This window comes from Physella acuta, unplaced genomic scaffold (genome assembly GCF_028476545.2).
Source record: "Physella acuta isolate Inbredline_101_S28 unplaced genomic scaffold, ASM2847654v3 ptg000669l, whole genome shotgun sequence".
Taxonomy (NCBI): domain Eukaryota; kingdom Metazoa; phylum Mollusca; class Gastropoda; family Physidae; genus Physella; species Physella acuta.
In genome coordinates, this window is record NW_026732188.1 from 135,661 (window position 1) to 150,168 (window position 14,508).

At 38.7% G+C, this 14,508-nt stretch overlaps 3 protein-coding genes across 6 annotated transcripts; all 3 read right to left on the bottom strand.

Annotated features, from left to right (window-relative positions):
* Nucleotides 1-656: 656 nt before the first annotated feature.
* Nucleotides 657-4,467, bottom strand: LOC131949015 (circumsporozoite protein-like). Of its 2 annotated transcripts, none has more exons than XM_059310770.1 (3): nucleotides 4,412-4,467; nucleotides 2,770-3,528; nucleotides 657-930 (listed from the first exon to the last, which is right to left on the bottom strand). In XM_059310770.1, exons 2-3 carry the CDS (start codon nucleotides 3,489-3,491, stop codon nucleotides 867-869), a joined length of 786 nt encoding a protein of 261 aa, XP_059166753.1. In that variant the 5' UTR covers nucleotides 3,492-3,528; nucleotides 4,412-4,467; the 3' UTR covers nucleotides 657-866. The 2 variants fall into 2 exon arrangements, with proteins under 2 accessions (XP_059166753.1, XP_059166754.1); XM_059310771.1 differs by having other exon boundaries at nucleotides 2,770-3,501; nucleotides 4,412-4,456.
* A 1,330-nt stretch (nucleotides 4,468-5,797) lies between these two features.
* LOC131949008 (cysteinyl leukotriene receptor 1-like) lies at nucleotides 5,798-6,835 on the bottom strand. Its single transcript, XM_059310759.1, has one exon. It carries the CDS (start codon nucleotides 6,833-6,835, stop codon nucleotides 5,798-5,800), a length of 1,038 nt encoding a protein of 345 aa, XP_059166742.1.
* Nucleotides 6,836-9,953: 3,118 nt separating this feature from the next.
* LOC131949029 (putative leucine-rich repeat-containing protein DDB_G0290503) lies at nucleotides 9,954-12,521 on the bottom strand. Of its 3 annotated transcripts, none has more exons than XM_059310792.1 (2): nucleotides 12,443-12,521; nucleotides 9,954-11,320 (listed from the first exon to the last, which is right to left on the bottom strand). In XM_059310792.1, exon 2 carries the CDS (start codon nucleotides 11,306-11,308, stop codon nucleotides 10,175-10,177), a length of 1,134 nt encoding a protein of 377 aa, XP_059166775.1. In that variant the 5' UTR covers nucleotides 11,309-11,320; nucleotides 12,443-12,521; the 3' UTR covers nucleotides 9,954-10,174. The 3 variants fall into 3 exon arrangements, with proteins under 3 accessions (XP_059166775.1, XP_059166774.1, XP_059166773.1); XM_059310791.1 differs by having other exon boundaries at nucleotides 9,954-11,323; XM_059310790.1 differs by having other exon boundaries at nucleotides 9,954-11,323; nucleotides 12,400-12,521.
* Nucleotides 12,522-14,508: the final 1,987 nt, after the last annotated feature.

Here is a 14,508-nt window from a genome sequence, read left to right on the forward strand (position 1 = left end):
CATAAAGACTGCGTGCTCGAGTAGTATAGCGCACGACAGCTTCCGCAACATTATGGTGTTCGGATCCGGGGGTGGGGTTCCTAAGACGTCATAACATAGCGTTGATTATTACATGACTCATCTTAGGGTCAGCGAAATAAAGTTAGTTGGGCCTAATACTGCCAATAATCCTTCATTTGCCGAGATTACAGTCATATGCGAACTCTACTTTACCTGCCACATAGGCCACTATGTTTGAAAGGATAGCTTTCCTTTTCTTACATTATACAATTCATGGTGGAGATGTAGAACACATGCCCAGTGTCCACCTTAAAGCAACATGGTACTTAAAAAGTCGTTCAAAATAACTTTCTATCTTGCTAAACGTATGAAAAAATTGATAAAATAAATACACGCATCGTATGAATATATTATAAAATGATTTATTTGCACATTTTTCCTTATTAAATTGAGATAAACGTGAATTAAAAAGAATGTTGTGTGTGTAAATGAATTCATAAGTTGTAAATGTCGTCGTCTAGTCGTTGTATGCAACTATCCTTGTCCTTACCGTTGTACAATGATTGCTCCAGGCCAACTACACTACATTAGTGACTTGTAATCACACAGCTATCTTTTTTCTTTAAAATAAAAATACCAAATGTACGCATCTGTTTATTTTATTTCTTTTCATGGCTAAAATGTATCCCCTCAGCATTATGTAGAGACATAACATGTTATTTGGAGCAATACAATTTTACAATGAGCATGCGACATGTTTAAATCTCTAAGACGACCTTCCTACCAATCTGTCTGTCTAAATGAACGGGATGAATGTTTGCACGCCTTGACTCTACTGCAGCATCTAGAAGCTTCTATCTGTCAGGTCAGTCTTGCCGTGTCCGCTTTGACCCCTCACTGGTGTCCTTCCACTCCAGCTCTGCGAGTGATCTGTTTGGTTGGGGAGATATGTACAGGGGGAGGGGGTGGGTGGGGGGGGACGTAATTAATTAGATGGTATAGGTAATAGATTTTCTATAAAGTGAATTATACATTTGTGATATTATGTTAACCTCTAAAATAAACAAGTGTTTTTTGGCAGTAAATGTCAAATGACATTGTTTCGCTGGTGGTAAATAACGAAGGTAGACAAGTCATCTGATGGGTAGAAAATAACAAATGACATGTCTTTTGTTGGGAGTATATGACAAATGACACATTGTATGACAATGTTTACCTTATTGACATTTAAGTTGCTATTTAGTTCAAAAGCCTGAATTTTATTGAAAATATTTATCTTTCTAACGTAATTTTTAATAATTTTAAGGATACGTGTTTTGTTGGATCACAAAAACTATTACATACACGACACCAGACAACGATAAAATCTGGGCTTGTAATCTGTCACCTTAATGTGATTAGCAGACATACTTGAGATTTAATTAATCTCGATTAAACAAAACAAGAATGGTTGCAACCAACAATGAAACAATCTCACACTCATAATATACAAAAGTAACCATTATGATTACATTTTGTTTAAGCTTAGACAATTAATTTACAGCATCAGTTTGCCTTGCAATGTTCGCTGTAGTATCACAGTATTCATCATCGGTTTGTAAGTACTGATACAGATTTATAATTACTGTGTGAACTATTATAATACGAAATATTACATAACGCTAAATCTTGACCACTTTATCAAACAAACAAAAAATTAAATAACCAAATCAAGACGATAAACTTTAAGATACTTTAGTCAAGTTTGAATTATTTGGGTTTCAAAATCTTCGGTCTAAAATATCAAGTATGTAAAATACACTTGATTCTTCAACGACACGTTTTATGAAATCTTTTTTAACAAACTTATTTTGATGAGTTCAAGTAGAATCAGGAACAAATAAACAACGTATGGTCAATAGCACTGGTCAATACTTTTCAAATATGGGTACCGTCTCTCTCCTAAAAAATCATTGCTGGGAATGCTATTTCTCCTTTAAACATTGGTGCCGTTTCTGATTAGTCTTATGAGTCTGGGCAAATAAGTCCGTAAGTGTTAAATTTATCATGCTCTAAATTATATACACAAACGTGTCAATTGTAGAAAGCAAAACGTTGGCATTTTGAAAATGTAAACAACGCCTAAGGGTTGAATGAATTAAGTGTCGAATTAGCTTGTTCGTTTTAGTGAAGTTCGCAATATTAGGACATTTTTACCCAAACACTGTAAACGACAGCAGTGTTAGTGTTACCTTAAAATAGAGGGACTCGTGGTTCTAGCCTAGCTTGCCCAAGATTGGAAAGTGAGTTCAAGTCAAACTTAAACCAAGGTTAAAACGATTTAAGTGCTTGGAGGAAAACAACTTCTATACACCCACATATTTTGGTCTTACTCTAATCCTCAACTCTAAACCCCAACCCTAATATTAATGATAGATCTAAGTACAACTCTAAACCTCGTTCTAAATTTAAATCTAGACCAACACCTGACCCAAATTATACCCTTGTACATTTCTAAAATAAAAGTATATGTTTCTAGTTTGAAACCTTGAGTCACCTTGAGTCCCTGTGACCTTACTACTAACATACTTAAACACACACATCTCGTCACACACAAGCATGACACCACACACATTTCCACACACACACATTCAGTTTGACTCTCCCTTTGAAATATCTCACCCACCTTAAAGAGACTTGCCTTAAACAGGTCATCTCGTATCTCCCCAGTTACAGGTAACCATAGAGTTCAGATCCAGCAACGCGACACAGAAGACAGAAACCACGTACCTTTTTCTGGAGCCGTTTGTGGCTGTCGTGTCTTGTCGACTGCTGCCATTTCCTGTGTTGCCGTTTCCTGTCGTGTTCTGGCTCCCTATCCCCTTGATCATGGTGTCATTGCATGATCCGCTGGTGGCGATGATGGTTTTGTTGGAATTCCCCCCGGCTTTGATCACGGTGTCGTTACAGCTTCCCCGCGCGCTGATAAGAGTTTTGTTGGCATTCCCCGCGGCGTTGATCCTGGTATCATTGCAACTCCCCCCGGCGGTGATTAAGGTGTTGTTCGCACTCCCTAAAGCATTAATCACGGTGTCGTTGCAGCTGCCTTTGCTGGTGATGTAGGTGTTGTTGGCGTTTCCGCCGGCGGTGACCACCGTGTCGTTACAACTGCCGTTGCTGTTGACAACGATGTTGTTACCTTTTCCGCTGACGTTGGCGCAGATGTCATGACAACTTCCCCTGACATTGACAGTGATGGTGCAGTCTTGACACGTCCCTTTGATGTAGATGTCGTTGCAGCTCCCGTAGCAGTTGATGTAGATGGTGTTACCACTCCCTGAGCCATAGACTTTAACGTCATTACAACTTCCCGATCCACTGAAATAAATGGTGTTATTAGTTCCAGTGCCTTTGAAGCGACAGGTGTTGCAGCTACCTGATTCTCTGTGGACGATGGCGTTTGATCCATTACGGCTGGCGTTTTCTTTTGCCATTGATAAATATGACGCCATCTTGCGTAAACTGTCAACAGATAGCAACCTTCCAAATCTATTATATATAGAAAAAAGTATATATATATATATATATATATATATATATATATATATATATATATATATATATATATATATATATATATATATATATATATAATACTACCAGGTGAGTAAGAAAACATTGTTTACATTTTTATTTAGCATCATAGTATTCATAGAAAACAATTATATGAGATGTTTGAAAACAACCAGCTTATTTTTTAAAGACAAAAAATGTTTAGGATATAGATCTAGGTTAAACGAATATCACGTAGGATTAGCATATGGGTAAATTTATTTCTTCTCCCTCTCCCCAAATCATAAAACACCTATTGTAGCCAGATAAGGGTTAGGGTTAGGGTTAGGATTAAGGCTAGGGCTAAGGCTAGGGTTAGGGCTAGGGCTAGGGCTAGGGCTAACAATGAATCCTGCCTCGATACGTGTCACTTATAAAAAAGGGAAATTCACATAAAAGTATGCCCTATGTTTATATAATTAATATACGTAACAATAATAAGCCAATGTTTATGATAAAAATAATACTCAACACAATTTCCTTGTAAACATTATTGTTCTAGTTTTAAAAGTAAAGTTTAAAACTCTACTTCACAACTCGTCTTATTACTATCAATGAGTACAAGTAGATCTAGAATCTAGATCTATATTAAGATAGCAAATGTTATCGCGGCGCAAAAAAAAATGGCCATTGAAAAAGAATTCTGATATCTTTACAAAGAGATTAAAACAGCATAGATCTAGATCTACGAATTATTACATTATTACAATATTCGTTAAAACATTGCTTTATAATGATTAAATCAAAACATTTAAACTACACAAAAACCAAATAAGATACATTTTATAAGATAATTAACATAAGATAATTAATTGATTACCTTGTAGAAAATTAGGTTGCTGTCTTACGTCAACAATCTGAACGCGGTTTGTAAACAAACGCATGGTGCGTTTTGGTGCGGTTTTCCCATTCATTCTTACACTTTTACATGCTGAAGGTGGTGTATAATTCAATAGTTACAATAATATTCCAATAGATAGGAATGTGATTGAGATCCGTAGACGTCCACCTAGATGTATCCACAGCCCCCCCCCTCCCCGAACGAAAAACAACTTATATAGAAAATATATTCTTTTAAGTGTCCGCTAGATCTAGCGTGTTTTAAAACGAAGCAACAACAGCTGCAGACTGTATCTATACTAGGTTCATCTGACTCAACTCTACTGGGAAATAAATTAAAAACAAAACAAGAACCAGAAAACAAACAAAAAACAGTAAAACCTATACTGAAACAAACAACTTAAAAAATAACTCAAAAATTATATTACTAATATTGTTTATTGGTACTAGTTAAAAACAGTTGGAGTTTTATTTAGAAGAAACACATTAAAAATTGTTTTATTTTAAAGAATACATAAAAGCATACATTATTAGCTAGAGAGATACACACTTCAGGATAAAGTTCTAGCATGATAGCCACTCCCAGTGTAGGCCACAGACATGAGCTGCCCCTGCGGATTCCAGTTCAACAGGCACTGGGATAGTGCATGGCATGGCATATGCCATAGTAGCCTTACAAACAGGCAGATAACTGACCAGAGCCCATGGCAGAACACGCGACTATTTTCTTCCTGGACCTTGTGTGACTTGTACTGATCTTCCAACTTGCCGTTTTTCTTCAGAACAGTAGGTGGCGGGGGTGGGAGGGGGTGGAGGGTGGTGAGGGGGTGGAGGGTTGTGTGGGGGTGAAAGGTGGTGAGGGGGTGAAAGGGTATCAGGGGGTGGAGGGTGGTGTGGGGGTGGAGGTTGATGAGGGAGTGGAGTATTGTGAAGGGGTGGAGGGTGGTGAGGGAGTTGAGGGTGGTAAGGGGGTGGTGAGGGAGTGGAGGGTGGTGTGGGGGTGGAGGTTGATGAGGGAGTGGGGTGTGGGGTGTGGTGAGGTGGTAGAGGGTGGTGAGGGGATGAAAGGGTATCAGGGGGTGGAGGGTGGTGCATTTATGCAAAATGTATTCCCTTATTTTGTATAGCTTATTACATCAAGATTTTATTAGTTGAATGTATATGCATATACATAAAAACATGCATATATGTATATATATATATATATATATATATATATATATATATATATATATATATATATATATATAGTTTATATATATATATATATATATATATATATATATATATATATATATATATATATATATATATATATAGTTTAGGTGCGGGAAGTGGGTAACACCCTACCTTGCGCCGCCACTGCTCATGTATTAGTAAAGAAGCATGAAAAACTGGGTTTGAACCTGGTTCTGTAGTTGGTGCTCATGCTATAGTAAGGAAACACATGCAGGCTGGAGTTGAGCGATTCCATCAAGAAAGAAAAAGAAAAGGCCACTTTGAAGAAGTTACTGTTGAATCCCGTGGCGCTGAAGCCTGGATCACATGCAATCCAGACGGTGAAGATTATAGTCGGGGTAAAGGTGACGATGAAGATTAAAGCCAAGAGTGACGTCAGTTTAATTATCTTAATCTTTTTTCTAGTAATCCGCTGAAACTTATCTGTAGCAACGGAGAGCTGTTTGGTGTGATGTTTGTGAAATGTTTTCGAGCTGATGAGCCCGATAGATAGAAAGACGGTGCTGAGGAGGACTATAGAGAAAGACGCGATAGCTGGGAAAACATTCCCGATGATGAAGCTCATGTGATCGAGGACAACACGGTGATCTGTGTCCATCAGGATTAGATAACTGCTGTTCATGTGAGGGAGGTAACTCCAGTTGTAGTAAGTCGTGTAGTAGGTCGGTGCCAGACACGAGAAACTGAAAATATAAATCGCTATGACGACAAAAGTGACACGTCTTTTGGTGACCGCTGACCTGACGTGTAGAGGCAGGGTCACACAAAGACAACGCTCAAATGTTATAAACGCCGTCAGCCAACCCGTTACTCTGACAAAAGCCAAATGCAGGGTCCCTGTCGTTACGTATGTGATCTCATCAGAAAATAAAGCGACGCCGAAGAGTTTTAAGGCTATAAAAAACACGAGATTTGGGATCGAGTTGACCATCAGTGCCATCATGTCAGACACGGCCAGGGCCAGTAGAGTGATGGTGACCTGCTCACTGAAGCCTTGACGCAAGAAAATCAAAATATTGACCCCATTGGTCAACATCCCAAACAAAGACACCAGGACAGTTAGGCTGTTGGCGCTGATGTCAACGAGGATGACGTATAAATCGTCGTCAATGATAGGACCGTCATGTAACCTGGACATGTTCCCTACACTAGCGATCAAACTCATGGTTTCACTGACTCCAATGGTCTCGCTATAATCCAAACTTCAAACAACTAGCACGCGACGCCTTTAGTAATGATGTAAGTTTATCACCGCCAAACAAATTTTACATCTATTTTAAAAACAAGTTCTGATCTCGACGTCGCTGATAATTACCTTACACGTCTATTAAAAATTAAAAATTAAAACTTAAAATTGATTGAAAATTAAAAAATACTTGGTAAAAAACTAAACGGCATTTTCAGGGAAAAATTTGTGAAAACAAGAAAACTTTTATGTAAAAAAAAAAAGTTAATAACATGAAACGAATTACAAATCAATAAATATCAAAGCCCAAACACAAAGAGCTAGACTGTTACAATTATAAAATACCCAGACATACTAATAGTCTAAACAATTACTCTAAAAAAATAATAATTCGAGGATTAAAATAATGAGTGTAATCACCCATGGTAAGCTTCCATTAATTGCGTACTAACCACTGCTCTGTTCATTAAACTTTCAGTAATTATTTTATTAGCAGTGTTTTGAACTTTTGAGGTATTAAATTTACAAAAGCTTATTTGTTATGACGAAATAAATTTCATGATTAGCTTTATTTTGAAATACGTATTGATTTAAAAAAGTGAGATCACATTGAAACATATTACAGCGGGAAAAACTTCATCATTAAGGAAATGCGTATGTTTAAACATATTATTGCGCTAGTAAAGTTGAATACAAGGCTCCAGTCTGTAGGAAGTCACTGAGCCAACTCAGCTCTGATAAGTACCTGACTCCTGTAACGGAAACATACGACTGGGCAAAGTGCTGACAACACCATTCCCTTGTATGCCGAGTTCATTGAAACAGATGAACTCTACTTCATCTGCCCAATATATCTTTGGTAGAAACGGGAAAAGACGATGAGTGATTAACATTGCTTAAAACGTCAGTTAAATAATAACGTCACGTATGTTCATTTACACTGATTTCAAGTTAATGTTGAGCCACGTATCCATCTTTAGCTGAAAGGCTAGCTGAGTGAAACTCTATTTTGTCAGTAAATGTAACATTTGACTTTGCCGTCATCCATCCAAATAGTGTCAGTAGTCTCGTACCCTACCTCCCGACAAGCACCTTCCAACCCACACCTTCCAACCCACACCTTCCAACCCACACCTTCCAACCCACACCTTCCAACCCACACCTTCCAACCCACACCTTCCAACCCACACCTTCCAACCCACACCTTCCAACCCACACCTTCCAACCCACACCTTCCAACCCACACCTTCCAACCCACACCTTCCAACCCACACCTTCCAACCCACACCTTCCAACCCACACCTTCCAACCCACACCTTCCAACCCACACCTTCCAACCCACACCTCCCAACCCACACCTTCCAACCCACACCACCCAACCCACACCTTCCAACCCACACCTTCTAACCCACACCTTCCAACCCACACCTCTCAACCCACACCTTTCAGCCCACACCTTCCAACCCATACCTCTCAACCCACACCTTCCAACCCATACCTCCCAACCCGCACCTTCCAACCTACACCTCTCAACCCGCACCTTCCAACCCACACCTTCCAACCCACACCTCTCAACCCGCACCTTCCAACCCACACCTTCCAACTCACACCTTCCAACCCACACCTTCCAACCCACACCTCTCAACCCGCACCTTCCAACCCACACCTTCCAACCCACACCTCTCAACCCACATCTTTCAACCCACACCTTCCAACCCACACCTCCCAACCCACACCTTCCAACCCACACCTCTCAACCCACACCTCCCAACCCACACCTCTAAACCCACACCTTCCAACCCACACCTTCCAACCCACACCTCCCAACCCGCACCTTCCAACCCACACCTCTCAACCCACACCTTCCAACCCACACCTTCCAACCCACACCTTCCAACCCACACCTTTCAACCCACACCTTCCAACCCACACCTTCCAACCCACACCTTCCAACCCACACCTTCCAACCCACACCTTCCAACCCACACCTTTCAGCCCACACCTTCCAGCCCACACCTTTCAGCCCACACCTTCCAACCCACACCTTCCAACCCACACCTTCCAACCCACACCTTCCAACCCACACCTTCCAACCCACACCTCTCAACCCGCACCTTCCAACCCACACCACCCAACCCACACCTTCCAACCCACACCTCCCAACCCACACCTCTCAAACCACACCTTCCAACCCACACCTCCCAACAACATCTCTTATTTGACTGATTTCTCCTTTACTAGTTGGGTTGCCATTAAAACTATTTCACTCAACTCTAATCAACACATTGAAAAACAAACCCAACTTTAGACAAACACAAGATATTCTATACCCCATTGCAGTTTTATTTCATTAAAATCTCTCCGCTTTCAACATGATTTCCCATACACAATCTATTTTCTTTAAGGATATACGTCTCATTATTTTACTCTTACGTCAATTTGATATCAGCCTTTCTTGACAGCTTTTTTATCTCACATACAAGGATAATGATTTAAAGTAAGAAAAATAATTTGCTTTAATTTGTTTCGTTTTTTAAGTGACCATTTCAACAGCCGCCAGAGTTCATTTTGTTTTTGTACTTAAAGTCCAAAGTGTTCAGTGTTCAGTGTTTATGTTGTAAACATATGGTCCAACATTGGTCAGTCAAGTCGAGCTATGAGCACTTCACATAAAACTGGACATTTTTACACCAAAACCGAGCCTGTGTATCCGTACGTCAAATGTTTTTGTTACATAGCTGATAAGATATGGCTAGTGCTAGAAAAGTCCGGCAGAATCTATATTTCACAACACAAGGAAAATATTATACTGTTTATGAATGAATCACGTAAGTCGACGTTTCAATTTTTTTCTAAAACCGGTAATACATGATCCGTTTTTTGGAATATGAAAATTCATACTCTTTAGTTGAAAAAACTCTGGAGGTTGATTGATATCCTTTCGAATTCAGGATTAGTATACCTGATTTTGATTTTTTACAGTATTATTTTAAAGTGTTGTTCGTCAACCCATTTCATTTATTGTATAAAGCAAACTTTCATTAATACATTTTTAGTTGTTTATTTACTAGTTGGTTGATGTTTTGTATCTTAACTTGAAAATTCATACTCTTTAGTTGAAAAAACTCTGGAGGTTGATTGATATCCTTTCGAATTCAGGATTAGTATACCTGATTTTGATTTTTTACAGTATTATTTTAAAGTGTTGTTCGTCAACCCATTTCATTTATTGTATAAAGCAAACTTTCATTAATACATTTTTAGTTGTTTATTTACTAGTTGGTTGATGTTTTGTATCTTAACTTGAAGTTGTAGAGCTTACACGCGGAGGGACAAAACAACTGTTACTAGGGCCAAGACCCACACAGTGAGCCAAAAATTGAACCCAAGACTGGTGCGATTACGTGTGGTTAATGCCACGGCTGGGGCTGTAGTAAGGGGCGTCTCCAAACCATCGTTTACAGTTTGAGAGTCATCTTGTCGGGCTGTTTCCTGGGATTGGACGTCGGCTGCGATCGCTGGTAGAGTATGCCCCAAAGCTTCTGACCTGCATCGGATAATTTTATTATTCGCCTCATCCATATGATCTGACGTCATTCGCATACATTCGTCCATCGGACTCTGAGACATTTCGAATGGTGGCTCAATTTCCTCCACGAATTCGAACATTTCTTGACTGCTTTCAAATGACGAATCCGCTTTGCACATTGATTCGTCCATTTCCTGATGACTGCTGTCAAATGACGAATCCGTCTTGCATATTGATGTGTCCGTTTCCTGACTGCTTTCAAATGAAGAATCCACTTTCTCCATTGATTCGTCCATTTCCTCTTGACCGCTTTCAAATAATGACTCCATTTTCTCCATTGATTCGTACATTTCCTCTTGACAGTTTTCGAATGCTGACCACATACATTCATCCATATCCTGATTACTGTTTTCAAATAATGACTCTATTTTCTCCATTGATTCGTCCATTTCATTTTGACAGTTTTCGAATGATAACCACATTTTCCCCAGACATTCGTCCATTTCATATTGACAGTTTTCGATAGAGAACCACATTTTGTTTATTGATTCATCCCTTACGGGTAGGCTGCTTTCAAATGATGGCCCCATTTTCTCCATTGATTCGTACATATTCTTTCGACAGTTGTCAAATAACGACGTCATTTTTTCCATCGATTCGTACATTTCCTTTAGACAGTGTTCAAATGAAGACCACATTTTCTTTACTGATTTATCCATCTCATGTTGACTGCTTTTAAAGAACGACACGATTTTCTCCATTGAATCTTTCATTTCACTTTGACAATTTTCGAATGCTGACGATATTTTCCTTATAGATTGGTCCATTTCCTGTTGACTTCTTTCGAATAATGACCACATATTCGTCATATATTCGTCCATTTCCGGTTGACCTCTTTTGAATGATGACCACCTATTCCCCATAGATTCGTCTATCTGCTGATGACAGTATAAAAATAATAATCAAATACCTCGCATGAATTGCTCCACCTGCTCTTTATAAAATGCGAACAAATATTTTGCATTATTTTGTCTGTTCTTGACGGCTTTCGAATTTTGTATATAAATGACTGTTAGTATATTATATATATATATATACATATACATGTGTATGTGTATGTGTATGTGTATGTGTATGTGTATGTGTATGTGTATGTGTATGTGTATGTGTATGTGTATGTGTATGTGTATGTGTATGTGTATGTGTATGTGTATGTGTATGTGTATGTGTATGTGTATGTGTATGTGTATGTGTATGTGTATGTGTATGTGTATGTGTATGTGTATGTGTATGTGTATGTGTATGTGTATGTGTATGTGTATGTGTATGTGTATGTGTATGTGTATGTGTATGTGTATGTGTATGTGTATGTGTATGTGTATGTGTATGTGTATGTGTATGTGTATGTGTATGTGTATGTGTATGTGTATGTGTATGTGTATGTGTATGTGTATGTGTATGTGTATGTGTATGTGTATGTGCATGTGTATGTGTATGTGCATGTGCATGCGCATGTGCATGTGCATGTGTATGTGCATGTAATTTTAGGATTTACAGCTACATATAGGGCTAAGATTAGTGACATTGCTGCGGTCAGATTTTACAGCTAGAGAGAGGGCTAAGATCAGTAACATTGATGCGGTCAGAGAGAAGTTTACAGTATCGGCATTTAGTTTCATTATCTCAACTAACAAAACACGATTTTGTATAGTATTTACAAAAAATAAAATATCATATCCAACAACGAATACTATTCAACATCGTCGCTTATAATTAGAAGAAAATACGCATCCCTCCCAGACGATTAGGTCAATGCCATTAACTGAAAAAATAGTAGACGTGAAGTTACTGCACCTATCTAGTGGTCGACGGAATAAACGAACTTCTAACCTGAATGGAACGTAAACTGTTGTAAACAAACCAAAAGGGAAGTTACAACTAACAAAAAAAAGACATTAATTTGGACTAAAATTAGATCTACTGTGAAATAGGATACTTCTTGCATTTCTATCACCTCATTAATATCAAAATGGCTCTAATTTAAAAGGAGCACTCACTTTTAACAAATTCAACAACAGAGAAATAATAACGAAAGCCGACTAAAACATTGACCCACAATGCAACTTCCGGCTCCCTGTTATTGTGTTGTGTTCATTACGCGTTTTTTGTGCACTTTCTCCCGCCACAAGTTCTTTATTTTTGATGCACTTTCCCACATCACAAGTTCTATGTATTTGGTGCACTTTCCTTCATCACAAGTTCTGTTTTTTTGGTGCACTTTCCCCCATCACAAGGTTTATGTATTAGGTGCACTTTCCCCACACATGTTTTATGTATTTGGTGCACTTTCCCCCATCACAAGTTCTATGTATTTGGTGCACTTTCCTTCATCACGCTCTTTTTTTTAAATTCACTTTTCCCGTCACAAGGTTTATGTATTTGGTGCACTTTCACCTTCACAAGGTTTATGTATTTGGTGCACTTTCCCCATCACAAGTTCTATGTTTTTGGTGCACTTTCCTTCATCACAAGTTCTATGTTTTTTGGTGCACTTTCCCCCATCACAAGTTCTATGTATTTGGTGCACTTTCCCCCATCACAAGTTCTATGTATTTGGTGCACTTTCCCCCATCACAAGTTCTTTCCTCAACAGCTTTTGAATATTAGGATATTTTTGGTTGAAGATGTTTCATAGTAAATGATGCATTAAAAAGCTCATAACAACTAGGCTGGCCTCAGTGCACAAAAAAATACTAATATAATACCATTTTTTCCTTGAGATATAATAATGCACCATTATTTACATAACCATAAACAAGTTAGCATTAAAAAATATTAACGACTTTAGGTGTTTTCTAAAATTAAAAGTCTGCGAATGATTGTATACAGAGTAATATTTATGTTAGGTTTGCCTGACGCCCCTTCTGTGACATAAGCTAATCTCTCCAACAGTCCTCATGTTTATCCAATCGTCTTGCTGTCTTCTTCAAGGTCACGTCTCCAGGTCTTTCTTGGCCGGCCTCTTTTCCTTTGTTGATTCCAGGTTTGGCCTTGTCTTGTTATGCTGGATACAGCTTCCTGAGTGTACGGCAAATCCAGTTCCATTTTCTCTGCAGGTTCTCTTTAAGGGGCAGTTGATTTGTCCGTTGCCATAGTACCTCAAGTAATATTCTTAGTTTATACTTAAATAGACCAGTACACAGCTATTTTTAGTGGACATTTTAGTTACTTTCCTTTCAATAACTTACGCTAATTGTAGACCAGCTTTTAATGAATTTAGAAAGATTATTGTGATTATAACAATCTTGGATATTCACCACTTGTGTTAAGGGTTTGTATGAAATCTTTTCAGTAGCTTTTACTTTCGCACACAAAATTGTTCAGTAATTTGTGATTTTGTTGAAACAGTATGTTGAAACAGTCTGACCCAAGGGTTAACCTTTTCTTTCCACAGCATTTTATCCAGCAGTGGGGTCAGCCTTGTTGGACTGTGAGCAGTGACATGAATGATGATAGCACCGATGTAGGACCACGAGACCGATAAACAAACATTCCAACCCAAACTGCTACCTGTACAATATCACATATTTTGGCGACATAGCTAGAAATTCTGCCTAGTGATGGTTCTATTGCTGGTCAGTGGCGTAGCGAGGTCGGGTGTCACCCGGTGCGGCACTTAATGCCGTCACCCCCCAAAAACTGTAGCGACTTCCCGTGGACAAATTTTCAATTTGCACCCATTCCCTCAAGTTTTTCTCTATATATTATGCTATTTTTTTGCCTTGGTGTCACCCCCCTAAATGGTGTCACCCGATGCGGTCTGCACCCCCCCCTCCCTACGCCTCTGTTGCTGGTAGAGGCTACACTATGTAAACAACGAATAAAGTTGTCTATAAAAACAATACATTTGTAAGTATTCCAACTTCTTTTTAACTAGTCTTACACGTTTAGTTTTAGATTTCTCTTGACATATTTTGTTTTAAATTCACAGTATTATTCTAACATTCTTCTGACTTAAGGATAAGAAGGTTTAATTTGATTGCCTAATCTAGTGTTTTTATCTTGCTATGCGGACTAAAATTCCCGCGGGGGGGGGGGGGGGGGCAGACACTGTTAAAAGTAT